At 40.7% G+C, this 13,600-nt stretch overlaps 1 protein-coding gene across 2 annotated transcripts in view; it reads left to right on the forward strand.

Moving 5' to 3' along the window:
- The window catches only part of LRP5 (LDL receptor related protein 5), a 126,209-nt gene that overhangs the window by 88,673 nt on the left and 23,936 nt on the right, over nt 1–13,600 (forward strand). For both annotated transcript variants that reach the window (XM_026850575.1, XM_026850576.1), the window contains 6 exons: nt 1,393–1,619; nt 1,933–2,117; nt 4,869–5,192; nt 7,322–7,524; nt 9,850–10,061; nt 12,170–12,360. In XM_026850575.1, the coding sequence (XP_026706376.1) occupies nt 1,393–1,619; nt 1,933–2,117; nt 4,869–5,192; nt 7,322–7,524; nt 9,850–10,061; nt 12,170–12,360 (1,342 nt within the window). The remainder of the gene's footprint in view (nt 1–1,392; nt 1,620–1,932; nt 2,118–4,868; nt 5,193–7,321; nt 7,525–9,849; nt 10,062–12,169; nt 12,361–13,600) is intronic.

Consider the following 13,600-nt stretch of genomic DNA (forward strand, 5'->3'; position numbering starts at 1 on the left):
AATGACAGATTCACTTCACTGGAACTGAATTCCTCTGTTTAGCCTTTTAATAGCTTTTCCAAGAGCAATCAAAGTTTCCTTGCCAGTGTGCCTAAGCCATAATGGGGAAAAGCTCACTTTCAGTGACTGCAGGGCACGTGCAGTTTCCATGGCCTCTCTCTGAAGCCTAATGAGGGTTGTGCTTCAGGGTTAACAGTGCTGCTTGTGGTGTGGATACTTTTCCTTCAGGAACAGTGCCAACACAATAAATTACTGTACTGCAGACACAGTTACTAAATAAATCTTGCACAAGCACGTGGAGAGCTGGAGCTATGGTTGTCTTAACCATTTGTAGTGGAAAATACAGTGTGTCAGCACGTAGATCCCAGTCTCACTCTGTGCAGAACTGGAAAACATTTTACTTGTTTGTGGCCTCCTGAATTCTCCAGCATGCTGTATTTTCACATATGTATCAGCATGTCCGGGTTTTCATTCCTCTTCTGTCCCCACCTCCTCCAGCTCAGCAGCAGGTAGTGTAAATTCATAGCCCATAGTCATCTCCCTTGCCTTTGGTGAGCAACACTTCCATGATCTCCTCCTGCTTCTGGTTATATGAGGACTCATTTTCAAAAAGGGATTATACTTTTTCTGAGATATGGGCTATACCTGTAAAAATATACCACATGTTTTCTGGTTTTGACATTTACCTTAAAAAAAAAAAAAAGTCTCTTACTCTGATACCTTCATTTATCAAATTATTAAGAATTAATGGCTGAAATATTAGCAGGCATGTAGAATGACTGCTTAATGTTGATAACAAGGGTGGACAATTGTACATTGATCCTGAAGTTACGAGTGATTTACCTGGCGGTTGTTTCATTGCTCCTTGTTAGGAGTGGCTTATTTATATGTGCACAGTCCTTACCCTGTGACGTGGTTTGTTGAGTGTGCATAATGAAAATGTAGGTGGGATCAGCAAACTTGCTGCAGGTGACTGATCATGAGAAACAATTCAATTCAGATTTCTCTGAATTGAGATGTGATTCTGAGGCTTAAAAGATTGCAGCAAATTAAGTATTTTAAAAAAAAAAAAAACGTTTTTGTGTGCAAATAAAAGAGAGGGAGAAGGGGCAAGGAAGAATCTGCAGGTACTTACTTAGTGCTTTCTTAAAATCATATCCTTTTAAGATGGATTGGTCATCAGAAACCACTAGCTTTCTGAAAATTCATGTCTCTATCCTGTGAATTGCTGTATTTTTGACAGCAGAAATTTATTTTTAAAATTGTAATACTGGCTGATTTATATATTTTTTTACTATTTCTTTTTGTAAACTAAACGTCATAATTACTCCTTTTTATTTCCGTGGGGTATCCATCAATGCTGTAATATTTTTACACAATTTTGTTTTCCAGACGATAAGTCGTGCTTTCATGAATGGGAGTTCTGTTGAACATGTGATTGAGTTTGGGCTGGATTATCCTGAGGGAATGGCTGTAGACTGGATGGGAAAGAACCTGTACTGGGCAGATACTGGAACCAATCGCATCGAAGTAGCCCGCCTGGATGGACAGTATAGGCAGGTCCTTGTCTGGAAGGACTTGGACAACCCAAGGTCTCTGGCTCTTGATCCTACCAAAGGGTAAGGGACAGTGTTGTTTTCAAAGTTTTGTGTGCATATTCCTGTACGTGACAAGTTAATTGGCAGTTTATATAGCTCAATTTCTTCAGGGTCTTTGAAAAGACAATAAACATTCCACAACCAGTGAAATTACAATGAAAAATAAAAATTGTCAGTCATGTTTTTCTGCCTTTGTCTAAAAGAGAAGTACTGTAATACTGTTTATTTCTTTTTTTTTTTTTTAAAGAACTGAAAATGTAGAAAAATCAAAGCATGCAGCCAAACACAGTCTTACCTAGCTGATCTGCTCTTTTTGTTCCACTTCTCATTGCAGATACATGTACTGGACTGAATGGGGAGGTAAACCTAGGATTGTTCGAGCGTATATGGACGGAACAAACAGCATCACTTTGGTGGATAAAGTGGGTCGTGCCAATGACCTCACTATTGATTATGTGGACCAAAGGCTATATTGGACAGACTTAGACACAAGCATGATTGAGTCATCAAATATGCTAGGTAATCTAGTGTTCTGTTATACCAGGGAGTACAGAAATATGCACTGGCCATAGTAAAGCAACTGAATAATAAGAAATTGGAATAATATAATTGATGCTAAATCTGTGTGTATATTTTTCTTATGAGAATAAATGGAGAGTTAAATGTTTAAGGAGATAAAAGCTTCCTAAATAAATAACTGTATGATGATTTATAATGATGGTGAAATAGGATATCATTTCTCTGTGTTGATATGAAACTGCCAGTGTAAGTGACAACAATTTATAGGGTTACTATAAACCATCCCTTAACTTTTCAGTCTGGACACTTAATTTTCTGTTGAACTATTGTTTCCAGCTTCAGACTTGTTGTATTAGTTCAAAATCAAAACCAAAATGCTGCTTGCAATTTCCTGCAGTCTAAAAGGTTGTGCAGCTACTCTGCAGTGTATCATAACGTGTTCTGTACACAACTCCACACATTTTCATATCTTCCACTGGAATTTTGTTTATACACACAAGGGGTGTGCTGAGATTTACTAAACTTTCTCATTGATACTGACACGATAACTAAGTGGATAAAAGAAGAGAGTTTTGTTTTCTGCAGCTGACATAGTGGTTTTGTATTGTCCAGATATTTTGTAAATACTAAATGGTCTTCAAGATTTTAGTTGAGGCAGATATTAATTCCTTTTTGAGAAGAGTTTATATGAAAGGTTTCCAAATGCCACACAGTGAATCAGTGATAGGATCAGAATTGGAATCCAGAAGTTCCGACCTGACGTCATATCCCTCTTCTATTTCCAAGGAGAAGCCTTTGTGAGATGGGAATTAATGCTTCTGGGATTCCAATGTATAAGTCAAAGTTTATGTGGCAGAACATACAGTATTTAAGCAAATTCATACAGGATTGTTACAGCAATGCTATGATTGATAGGTATAATTTCCCTGCAACTATTTTTTTTTAATCTGTGAAAAGCTGCCATTAGAGTGAGATTTTTTTTCTTTAAGGTGTTACTGTGTGTGCATATCTTCAGAGTATAGAGAATCTACTAAACTCAGGAAAACGGAGAGCGATGCAGTTTTGGATTCCAAGGCTATCACTGATTTTGCATTTCTTGCATGTGTTGCTTTGGCATGACAAGTGCTGAATGAATGTTACTGTTCAAAAATTACAGGAGAATTGTTTCTTTATCTAGAGTTAGATTTTTTCCATCCAGAGTGCATGATCTAACAAAGCTCTCTCTAAGCTTCTGCATTATACTTAGAGAAGCAAAATGGCCGGGGGCAAGCTTGTACTGGAAACTGGTTGTGGCATTGAGAAGAAACACAATATTGAAATAATCTGTGGTAAATTAAACTGGTTCTAAAGCTGAACCTACTGTTAACATTTATTTGTGGTGAGAAAGTAGAAGGATGAAGCTTCTGAAGCTAACAATGTTGTGTGATGTCTTTTTAGTTAGCAGAATTTAAAGACTCAGGTAGACTTACAGCAAGTAGGCTCATTGGTTAAGGAAATGTTACTAGACTTGGCCTGTGTTACGCAGTGACGGTCTCCTTGCCAGGAGAGATCTGAATAAGTGTTGCTGATAGAAATGTGTACCCGGCCAGCAATGAATAAAGCACTCTTAGGTTGATGGATGAATGCTGTCCCAGCTTCAGCTTGGGTATTATAAACATTACCCAGCAGGAAAAATTCACTGTTTTGGGAGATTCCTCTCCACCTACCAACTATAAAAATTCAATTAGAAAACTTCCTTCAGAGGAGCCCATCCCCTGAATTCATCCCTGTGGACCAGAATTGCTCTAAGAAGTGTGCAGGCTACCTGTTTCCCTAACTTGGGACACTTTGGATGCGTAAAAGCAATTGGGAAGGTTGCCTCTATGTTTAGTTCTGGTGGTTTATAGGGAAATGGCTTCATGTTCTAGTTTTTGGGGTTTTCATTCCTTCTTCAGTCTTGGCCAAATGGGAGAGGGCATCATGAAAAGTAGGTCAAGGGAAGAAAAATGAGGTGTTCTGTAGAACCTAACATTGGACGTTTGTTTGAGGCAGAAGGAGATGATGCTGATGACGGCTACATCTTCATTTGATGTAAAGTGCCAGAGATTCATAGAGGTTTATGCTTGAAAATGTTTGGGAAGGTGATTTGCAGTAAGACTTTTATCTACTTTTGTAGGGCATCTCTGTCAGAGGCCATTTAATGCTCTAGAAGGTGTTAAATCTGTTGTGAATGTTGCTAACTGAGCCACTGAGTGTGGGAGTATTGGATTTCTGCCAAACAAATGGTTCCCTAATCTCTGGGGGTAGCTGTATGTTAAATTGCACTGCAAAAGATTTGTGTTTCTTGAGTGAAACAACACAATTTCTCGTAGCTGTTTCTCTGTGAATCTCAAGTTTATTATAAATCATTGCTTTTGTGCATATTAATTGTGGTTTTATCGGTCTAAGTGATTTCCTGGAGCTGATAGTATTCTTGAAAATGTTTTCCATTATCTATTTGGGATGATAATAGAGTAATATTTATTTAAATGAAAATACACTGTCACAGTTTCAAATTGCTCTAAGGCAGGAGGATGTCAGGATAAGGTTTTTGAATGCAAGTGTTTAGTTTATGTTGTGAGCAGATACTGCTTAATAATGAATCCCATGATGGTGACCAGAAATTAGCTTTTATTTTAAAAAGGGAAGAAAAAACTTCTTCTTGATGTCAATCACACTCTTCATTTCATGACTTGGGAACTGTCCTTTAGTTGATTATCCTTATTTTTCCAGGACAAGAACGAGAAATCATAGCAGATGATCTACCTCATCCATTTGGATTAACCCAATACAGTGACTACATCTACTGGACAGACTGGAATCTTCACAGCATAGAAAGAGCAGACAAGACCAGTGGGAAGAACAGGACACTTATTCAGGGTCACCTGGATTTTGTGATGGATATATTGGTCTTCCATTCTTCACGTCAGGATGGCTTGAATGATTGTGTGCAAAATAACGGCCACTGTGGTCACTTGTGCCTCGCCATACCAAATGGATTTAGGTGTGGCTGTGCTGCTCATTATACCTTGGATCCCAACAGCAGGAACTGTAGCTGTAAGCCTTTTCGTTTGCTACTATATTCTTCAGTGCTTGTGGCTCCCAGGTGCTTGTGATCGCTTTCAGTATAAAAAGAAAAGGGATATCACAAGTCCATTTCAAAGGTTCTGGCTTTAAAGGTGATCTTTAAATATGAGGGCAAAGTATGGAGTTTTATATCCAATTTTGTGTCATGAATTAGAGCTGAAGATTTGTATTTCAAATCTTATAAATAACAGCACTGTCACATCTGGTCTTTCTTGTTTTACTAGAAGTGCTTTATAGGTGATTCAGCTGTGTGATTGACGCTTTCCCCATCCTTACCTAAGCATGTAGGTGGGTGGAAGAGAAGTTCTAAACTAAAACCATCTTTTTCTCTTAAGTGTTTAATAGCAAAAATAGCATTCAGTAAAACAGCGTCCTAAGTAGTCTGTGCAACATGCATATGCACTTGAAATCATATGTTTATTTTCTCCCTGCATGTGATACTATGAGCCTGCCAGTTCACTGATTGTCCATAAGATTATAAGTTTCTAGTAAAAATAGCAGATAAATAGAAAGTGGACTGTTGACTTACAAAAAATAAACCAACAAAATTTTGGGCATCCTGGCTCAGTAACATATAAAGAAATTTTAACTGGATGAAAGGATATGTTTATGAAGGGTAAGTCCTACTTGACTAACCTGATGTCCTTGTATGACAAGATGACCTGATTAATGGGCAGTGGAAAGGCTGTGGATGTTGTTAACCTGAATTTTGATAAAGCCTTTGACACTTTCCCACAGCATTCTCCTTGGAGAAACTGCCTGCTTGTGGCTTGGAGGGCCGTACTCTTTGCTGGGTATAAAACTGGCTGATGGCCGGGCCCAAGAGCTGTGGTGAATGGAGTTAAATCCAGTTGGTGACTGGTCACAAGTGGTGTTCCCAGGGCTCAGCACTGGAGCCAGTTCTGTTTAATAATCTTTATCAATGATCTAGACAAGGGGATTGAGAGCTCCCTCAGTAAGTTTGCAGATGACTCCAAGCTGGGCGGGAGTGTTGATCTCTCCACAGAGGGGTCTGGACGGGCTGGAGCAATAGGCCAAGACCAACTCTATGAGGTTCAACAAGTCTCAGTGCCGACTCCTGCACTTGGGTCACAACAACCCTGCAATGCTCAGGGCAGAGTGGCTGGAAAACTGCCTGGTGGAAAAGGACCTGGGGGTGTTGGTCAACAGCCAGCTGAATGAGAGCTGGCAGTGTGGCCAGGTGGCCAAGAGGGCCAACAGCATCCAGGTTTTTATCAGCACTAGTGTGGCCAGCAGGGCTAGGGGAGTGATGGTCCCTTTGTACTTGTCCCTGGTGAGGCCGCACCTCCAATACTGGGTTCAGTTTTGGGCCCTTCGCTACAAGAAGGATGTTGAGGTGCTGGAGCGTGTCCACAGAAGGGCAGTGAAGCTGGTGAAGGGTCTGCAGAACAAGTCTATGAGGAGCAGCTGAGGGAACTGGGGGGGTTTAGTCTGGAGAAGAGGAGGCTGAGGGGAGACCTCCTGGCCCTCTACAGCTCCCTGAGAGGAGGTTATAGTGAGGTGGGTGTTGGTCTCTTCTCTCAAGTAGCAAGTGACAGGACAAGAGGAAACGGTCTCAGGTTGCACCAGGGGAGGGTTAGACTGGATATTAGGAAAAATTTATTCAACAAAAGGGCTGTCAGGCACTGGAACAGGCTGCCCAGCGAAGTGGTGGAGTCGCTGCCCCTGCTATGTGGCACTTAAGGATATGGTTTAGTGGGGGTCTTGGCAGTGCTTAATGGTTTTGCTCAATGATCTTAAAGGTCTTTTCGAATCTAAATGGTTCTGTGATGATACAGGTAAACCTGTGACTGTGTATTGTCCGCTGTCACTGGTGTTACTTAAATTCCACATGGGGAACTTTAGTTATTTTATAATATGAAAAGGAAATACTTTCTGGGTCAGGGTGTGCATATTTATCCTCCTGAAGTACATGAAGAACCATTTTCAACTTACCAGCAGAAATCTCCAGTTATGAATTACCTTAGTTTTCATTGTAATATAATTGTCCCTCTGGGATTTTGTCCTAAATATTCCTTGTCTTCTGTATTTTTGACCATATGAGTTGCATTTTCTTACGCTGTTTTGGCTTGTTGCAGCCCCTGCCAGCTTCCTGTTGTTTAGCCAGAAATCTGCAATCAGCCGGATGATACCAGATGATCAGCAAAGTCCAGATATCATCCTGCCTATGCATGGTCTAAGGAATGTCAAGGCTATTGATTATGATCCCTTAGATAAATTGATCTACTGGGTGGATGGACGTCAGAATATTATAAAAAGAGCCAAAGATGATGGCACTCAGGCAAGTTGACATGGTGTATATAGTTTGTGTTGGTCTTTTTGTGTGCTTTGTACTTTATACTATACTTTCCCCTTCTGTCCCCTGCACCAAGGAATCATTGGTGTAAACTTTACTCTTGCCAGCACTTACTCATGTATATTCTACTTACATGTGAAAATTACTGAAGGCTTTTAGCATCGGTGATTTTAATTCATACAAAAGAAGTGTAATAGAATATAGTACATCATATGTACCTGAAACTATAAGCCTTGAATTTCAATCTTTAGTTAAGGGTGGGCACTGAAGTAAGGCAGACTCGTTATTTAAAGTCAGGGCAGATAAATTGCATTCTAAAATCAGTATTGTGCACACCAATTGTGAGATAATATTGTCATCATTGTAAAGCTCTCTCAAAATGAAAACTCTCAGCTGTCCAAGCTGTAGTTAAACCCTGAGTGAATGTAGAGTTGATTGCTGTGCCAGATAGGATAGGCTTATCCACATGCTTAATTGTTTTACTGAGTTGGGGACGTTATTCTTTTGCGCTAGTTATTGACACAACAGTGGAAGGAAGAGTACTGTTCTTCTGGGCAGCGTCATGTGTTACCACAGCTTAACTCCCAGTCAAGTTAACAGATTCTTTAAAAACTGTGGTTTGAGTAAGAATATAAAACAACATGCAGAAGGGGCATATTACGTTTTCCTAATTCTTGGGCAGTTGTATCTAAACAGTATGACACGGTCTCAGTGGAAATGGACCGGTCTCTTCACACGTCTAGGGACTCAGAGGTTTTACAGTTTCCTTCAGAGGAAGAGATGACAATTTTATTTTGGGGGCATTTCTTTTAAGACTGGGAGAAGGTATGATGGGGTGAGCAGCTAGCTGGGTTGTGGATGAATTTTGAAGAAGTTTTGCTCTTGCTTTTTGGGATTATACTAGGTGCTAATTGTTGTAGTCTAGCTTCTCTTTGGTACTCTCTAGGTGCAAATTGCAATGGAGATTCATTTGCTCTGTGTTTTCCTCTACCTTGGTCACACAGCTTTGAAGATGCAGATCCCCTGCAAATTTTGACTTTCCAATTTTCACTAACTATATTTACTTAATTTTTCTGATCATGCTGTTTGCACTGACGCATATGAATTTCATACCTGGGTAATGTAACCTTTGATTTCAGGAAATTATTTCTTTTTATTTCTAGGCACACTGTCAGGACAAAATAGGGATAAAGCTTTATATAAAAAGAAAAAAGCCTGTTTATGCAGAACATGGAGGCTTAAAACCAAATTGCGAAAATATATCTTTCACAAGTAATGCTGTGTTGAGTAATTCATTTGATTTAGCATGAAATGGTGTCTTCAGCTTTCTTGAACCATATGAACTTTTTCTGGTACTGTTCTTGTGTCTGGATCGGGAGCGCCGCATTAGGACACTTCACAAAGCCACCGCTTTCCCCTCACCGTTATCGTGTCACCAGAAGCAGTCACCTTTGAAAACTGATTTGATGTTGGGAGTCCTGCCAGCAGTATTACTATCCAATGGTACTTGTGGAGCCAGTGTAATGTTAAACAAACAACAGAAATACTCTTTTCCTTTAGGGATTTTTTTTATATGCTCTAGTGCTCTTCACAGAAATAAAGTATTGAAGTCTATGTTAGTATTCAACATAGAGATAAAAAGTATAGTAAATAGTATGTTAGTTAGATTGGGAGGGGTTGAGGGTAACGATTACAGGAACTTGGCGGTAATGTAAAGTTTTTTTAAGTCCATCATAAACATTTGAGGATGAAAGCAAGGTAATAGTGTGGATGTGAGGCAGAGCTGCAGCCACTTGACATGTAAGCAAACAGAACCAAGTTTCATTAAAAGTTTTTAGTTTTTAAGAGAAGTCAGGACTTAATATCTACTACACTACAAATAATAAAAGTAAGAAGACTTTGTCAAGAGATAGAGATTTGTTCAGCTGACTGTAGCAGTGCAGGTCTGGCCAGAAGGCTGCCTTGTTTCTTACATTGTTGTATTCAAGATTGTTCCATGCATAAACATGCACTATTGTTTTCTTCCATCTCCTGCTAATTAATTCTACTTATAGGAGGCCCCCCAATGGCTTTCTGGGGAGTTTTGCTTAATCTAACAGATTTTGTCCAGATGTTTTTCCTCTAATCCACAGTTCGATTCAAATCTTTTTTGGTTAAGCTTGATTGCGTTTCTTGTGTTTGTTGTTTCCTTGTGGGTGGTTTAAGGTTTTTCTGGACCATCACGTAGGTAAACTGTGCTTTCTGTGCAGTGTTCTTTAATCAGTAATCAAAATAATTACTAGAAATTGTTCCTCATATGTTATTTTGCAGCCTTTCACTGTTATGAGTACTCCAAACCAAAGCCAGAACCCAGAGAAGCAGCCACACGACCTCAGCATTGATATATACAGCCATACCTTGTACTGGACCTGTGAGGCCACAAATTCTGTCAATGTGCACAGGCTGAACGGCGAGTCGATTGGGATGGTGCTGCGAGGGGATCATGACAGGCCCAGAGCCATCGTCGTGAATGCGGAGCGAGGGTGAGATTCCTTCCTCTACCTTGTACAGAGCACTCGTGGAGAATTTTTGCATATTTATTTGTTCAGGATGTAGGCGACTGCCTGTCTGATTCTGGCTTTTAAAGGTGTCCAGCTTTTTCTCCTTTGCTGCCTCCTCTGGTGTTCAGTTAGGTGTTCACACAGCTGTATGGTGGTTACAGTGAGGAACTAACCCAGGTGGGCAAAGCAAAGCAAAACCACCTTATCCTCTTCGCTGCATGAGTGCACAGCCCCACCATCTAATAGCAAAAAACAGGAGAGTTTACACTGTGGTTATATCCGCTGGGCATCTGGTTCATAAATGGTCATCATAAAACAAATGTTTCCAGGAGAAAAAAGGAATCTCTCATAAGATACAACTGTTCCTGGTAATAGTATAAAGTTAAACAAACAAACAAACCAATCCCTTAAATTCTATAAATTTTTACTTTAGTTCTGCCTTGATGTGTATCCCAAAAACTTCTGAAATGAATTAAAACAGGTAGGATGCACTAGAGTGATTTCACACAGGAACAAAATACATTGTTTTGCTGCAAAGCCGTTTGGGTTAGATTCAGCAAACCCCGTCTCCACTTCACATGGTTAGTAGCTTCATTCTTAGAAATCAAAGGAGCTCCTTTACTGTACTCTGATATGTTAGATGCTCAAATCCCAGTTTACTACTGAATGGCTTACCATGTGCTTGACATACATTGAATAACAATATTATGTAACTGTGGATACAGTAGTGCCCAGAGACTCTATCTAGAGCATTTATAGGATTGGTATTTTATGCAGTACTCAGTGTACTCTGCACAGTTCACAAGCTGGTATGGGGAGAGAGGGTTTAGAGGAAAGATTCTAATCTTACTGGATTAAGTTGCTTGGACACAGTTTGTTTTATAAAAGCTTATCTGATTTCTCCATTAAAACGGGAGTTTGGGTTTGTTGATCTCTAAAACTCTCAACTTTTCTAGTCAGGTTTTCAAATGATTTAAATATAAATCTGTTTTGAATTAAAGGAGGAAAGAGACTATGCTGAAGACTCTTGACTGCCTAGGAGAGCTGAATGAGTGATCTGTGTACTGAGCTCCTTTTGCCTTAATTCCAGAAATCCTTCCCTCCACCTCTCCTCTTGGCCACATGTTCTGACTGCTGCCTCTCCTTGTGCCATCCCAAAACATTATGCAGCAATGTATCCTACTTTCCAGAAGGGGTTGTTGGGCGTTGTAATGGGCTGCCCAGGGCAGGGGGGGAGTCTCCAGGATCCCTGGAGGGGTTGAAGATTCGGGCTGAGCCAGCGCTGAGGGATCTGGTGGAGTTGGGAACGGTCAGGGTGAGGTTCATGGTTGGACTGGAGGAGCTTCAAGGCCCTTTCCAGTGTAGATGATTCTGTGATTCTGTATTAGGGATTTTGCCCGTGTTATCCACCACTGAAAAAAATAGTGGACTTTTCGTTGAAGGAGTTCTCAGTTCATTATGTGGGTTCACAAGCCATTTTTTTCCCTATGCAGGGGGAGGGCAGAGACTGCTTCTGTTTGCAGCTGAATTGGCTTAGGCAGATATAAAGAATTCTTGGAACTAAAGCATCAGGAACATGCCATCCTCGGTTGTTCTTCCTTCTGTGATCTTTGCTCCTCTCAAATTTGGTAGGAACTTCTACTTGCTGAGAAGGAAGGCAACCCAGAAGGAGAGGATGTGATGGTTAATTTTTTTTTGTCAGAAAGAGCTGCAGGACTTTGATTCACAGATGGGGACAGCTTTACCCAAGGATAGTTGCAGAAAGTCTGTACTAGCCTCTTACAACCTCTACCTCCGCTGCAGGAACAGTGCTGCCAGCGTAGCGGTGCTGAGTGCCGAGGCATTTTCTGGCCTGGTGTATAAATGACAAATGCTATTAATTTCAGGCTATCTCAATATGCCAGTTAGCAAGTGTTTGGGGTTCTGCAACTGTCAGATTTGGATCTTTGCTGTCAAACAAACAGTTTGCAACAGTCACTGCAGTGATCTCTGTGTGAACCATTCTCACTTACACTGCAGAGCCCGTGTGCAGAGGTGAGTTGCCTCCCTTCTGAAGCTCTTGGTTAAGCAGCTGTTGTCCTTGTTCTCAGGTACATGTACTTCACCAACATGCAAGAGCGAGCTCCCAAGATTGAGCGTGCAGCCCTTGATGGCACCGAGAGAGAAGTGCTTTTTACAACAGGGTTGATCCGACCAGTAGCGCTGGTGATTGACAACAAACTTGGAAAGCTTTTCTGGGTGGATGCAGATCTGAAGCGCATCGAAAGCTGTGACTTGTCAGGTATGTGGTATTCAGTTAAGCATTTGGAGCAGAGTGTGTGTATGTATAGGACATCATTCCTTCTTTGATGCTGACGCCAGTAACTTCTGTCTGCACTGTTGCCAGTTCTGTGTATGTAGTCATGGATAACAGTGGCCGGTGGGCTCCCCATCTTTGATGTGATTGGAATAAGCACAACTGTAATGACTGCCACCCTCCAAGAGAGCCACTTGACTTTTGATATGTTCTGAAAGCAGCTCTTCCAAGATCAGATTTAAATAGGTGGTGCCAGATGTGGAACCACTAAATCACCTCCCCTGTGCCCTTTTGTTTTTTCTTACAGTTTGAAAAGTTTGTATAACTTTTTGGGGTTTCTTTCTCTGGAGTTTACAGCTCAGTAAGTCAAGGTGGTTTGAAAAACAAACGGAAGGAAAGGGAATGGCTTTCTTCCAAGATGGATAATAAGGCAGCTCATCTGGAATACCAGTGTTGCAAAGAGAGATGTCAACTCACTGCAGTTGTGCCATATTTGTAAAATAAAGCATTACTCCATGTCCATAGCGATAGCACCACTTGGAACTTAGAGAGCACTGTTCATCACTGACTTTTAAAAGCACTTGACAGTGCTGAAGAAGTGAAGAAATGGACTCGCTCATCTGGTGAGCAGTATAGCACAGAGGATCCAATGGCCCTACTTTGACCTGTGATTTGTTCTCTCATCATCATCATCCATGTATCAAGAAATGAAACTCCTAAAGGAAGTGCAGAGAGAAGTGAACTAGTGTGAGGGAGTAGAAGCTGAACTGTTCTAGTGATTGGCACCTGCCATAAAAGGCTGATTCTCCAGTTTTTGGTGGCTCTTCTCTTCTTGCCAGGTAGTCACATCCTTCCTTCATGTTATAGTGAGGCAATGAACTAAACAGGAGAAAATTGTTTGCTTTTTTACGAGGACAGTTCACCTTTGAGCATCTAAAACTGACTCACAGTCAGGTTTGGGTCTTTTCTGTCAGAGAGGCAATAAAAACATGAAGCCAGAGCTGGGAGGTAAAGCAGCCAATGTCTTTCATCAGTTATCAAGCTGGATAGGGGAATATTCTCAAACTACCTGTGTAGCCATAAAATGTCCAATCCATGATAGACGTCAGAGAACCTACAGAAATTTGTAGGAGAAAGGAAGATAGGAGAGAGACAGAACTTGACCTGTGAAACAACTCATGTTTGAGAAGGAAGGTTGGCAGAGTGAGACACAGCACAAAATGCA

Source organism: Athene cunicularia, assembly GCF_003259725.1.
Source record: "Athene cunicularia isolate RWA chromosome 5 unlocalized genomic scaffold, athCun1 chr5_part2, whole genome shotgun sequence".
NCBI classification, from domain to species: Eukaryota; Metazoa; Chordata; class Aves; order Strigiformes; family Strigidae; genus Athene; species Athene cunicularia.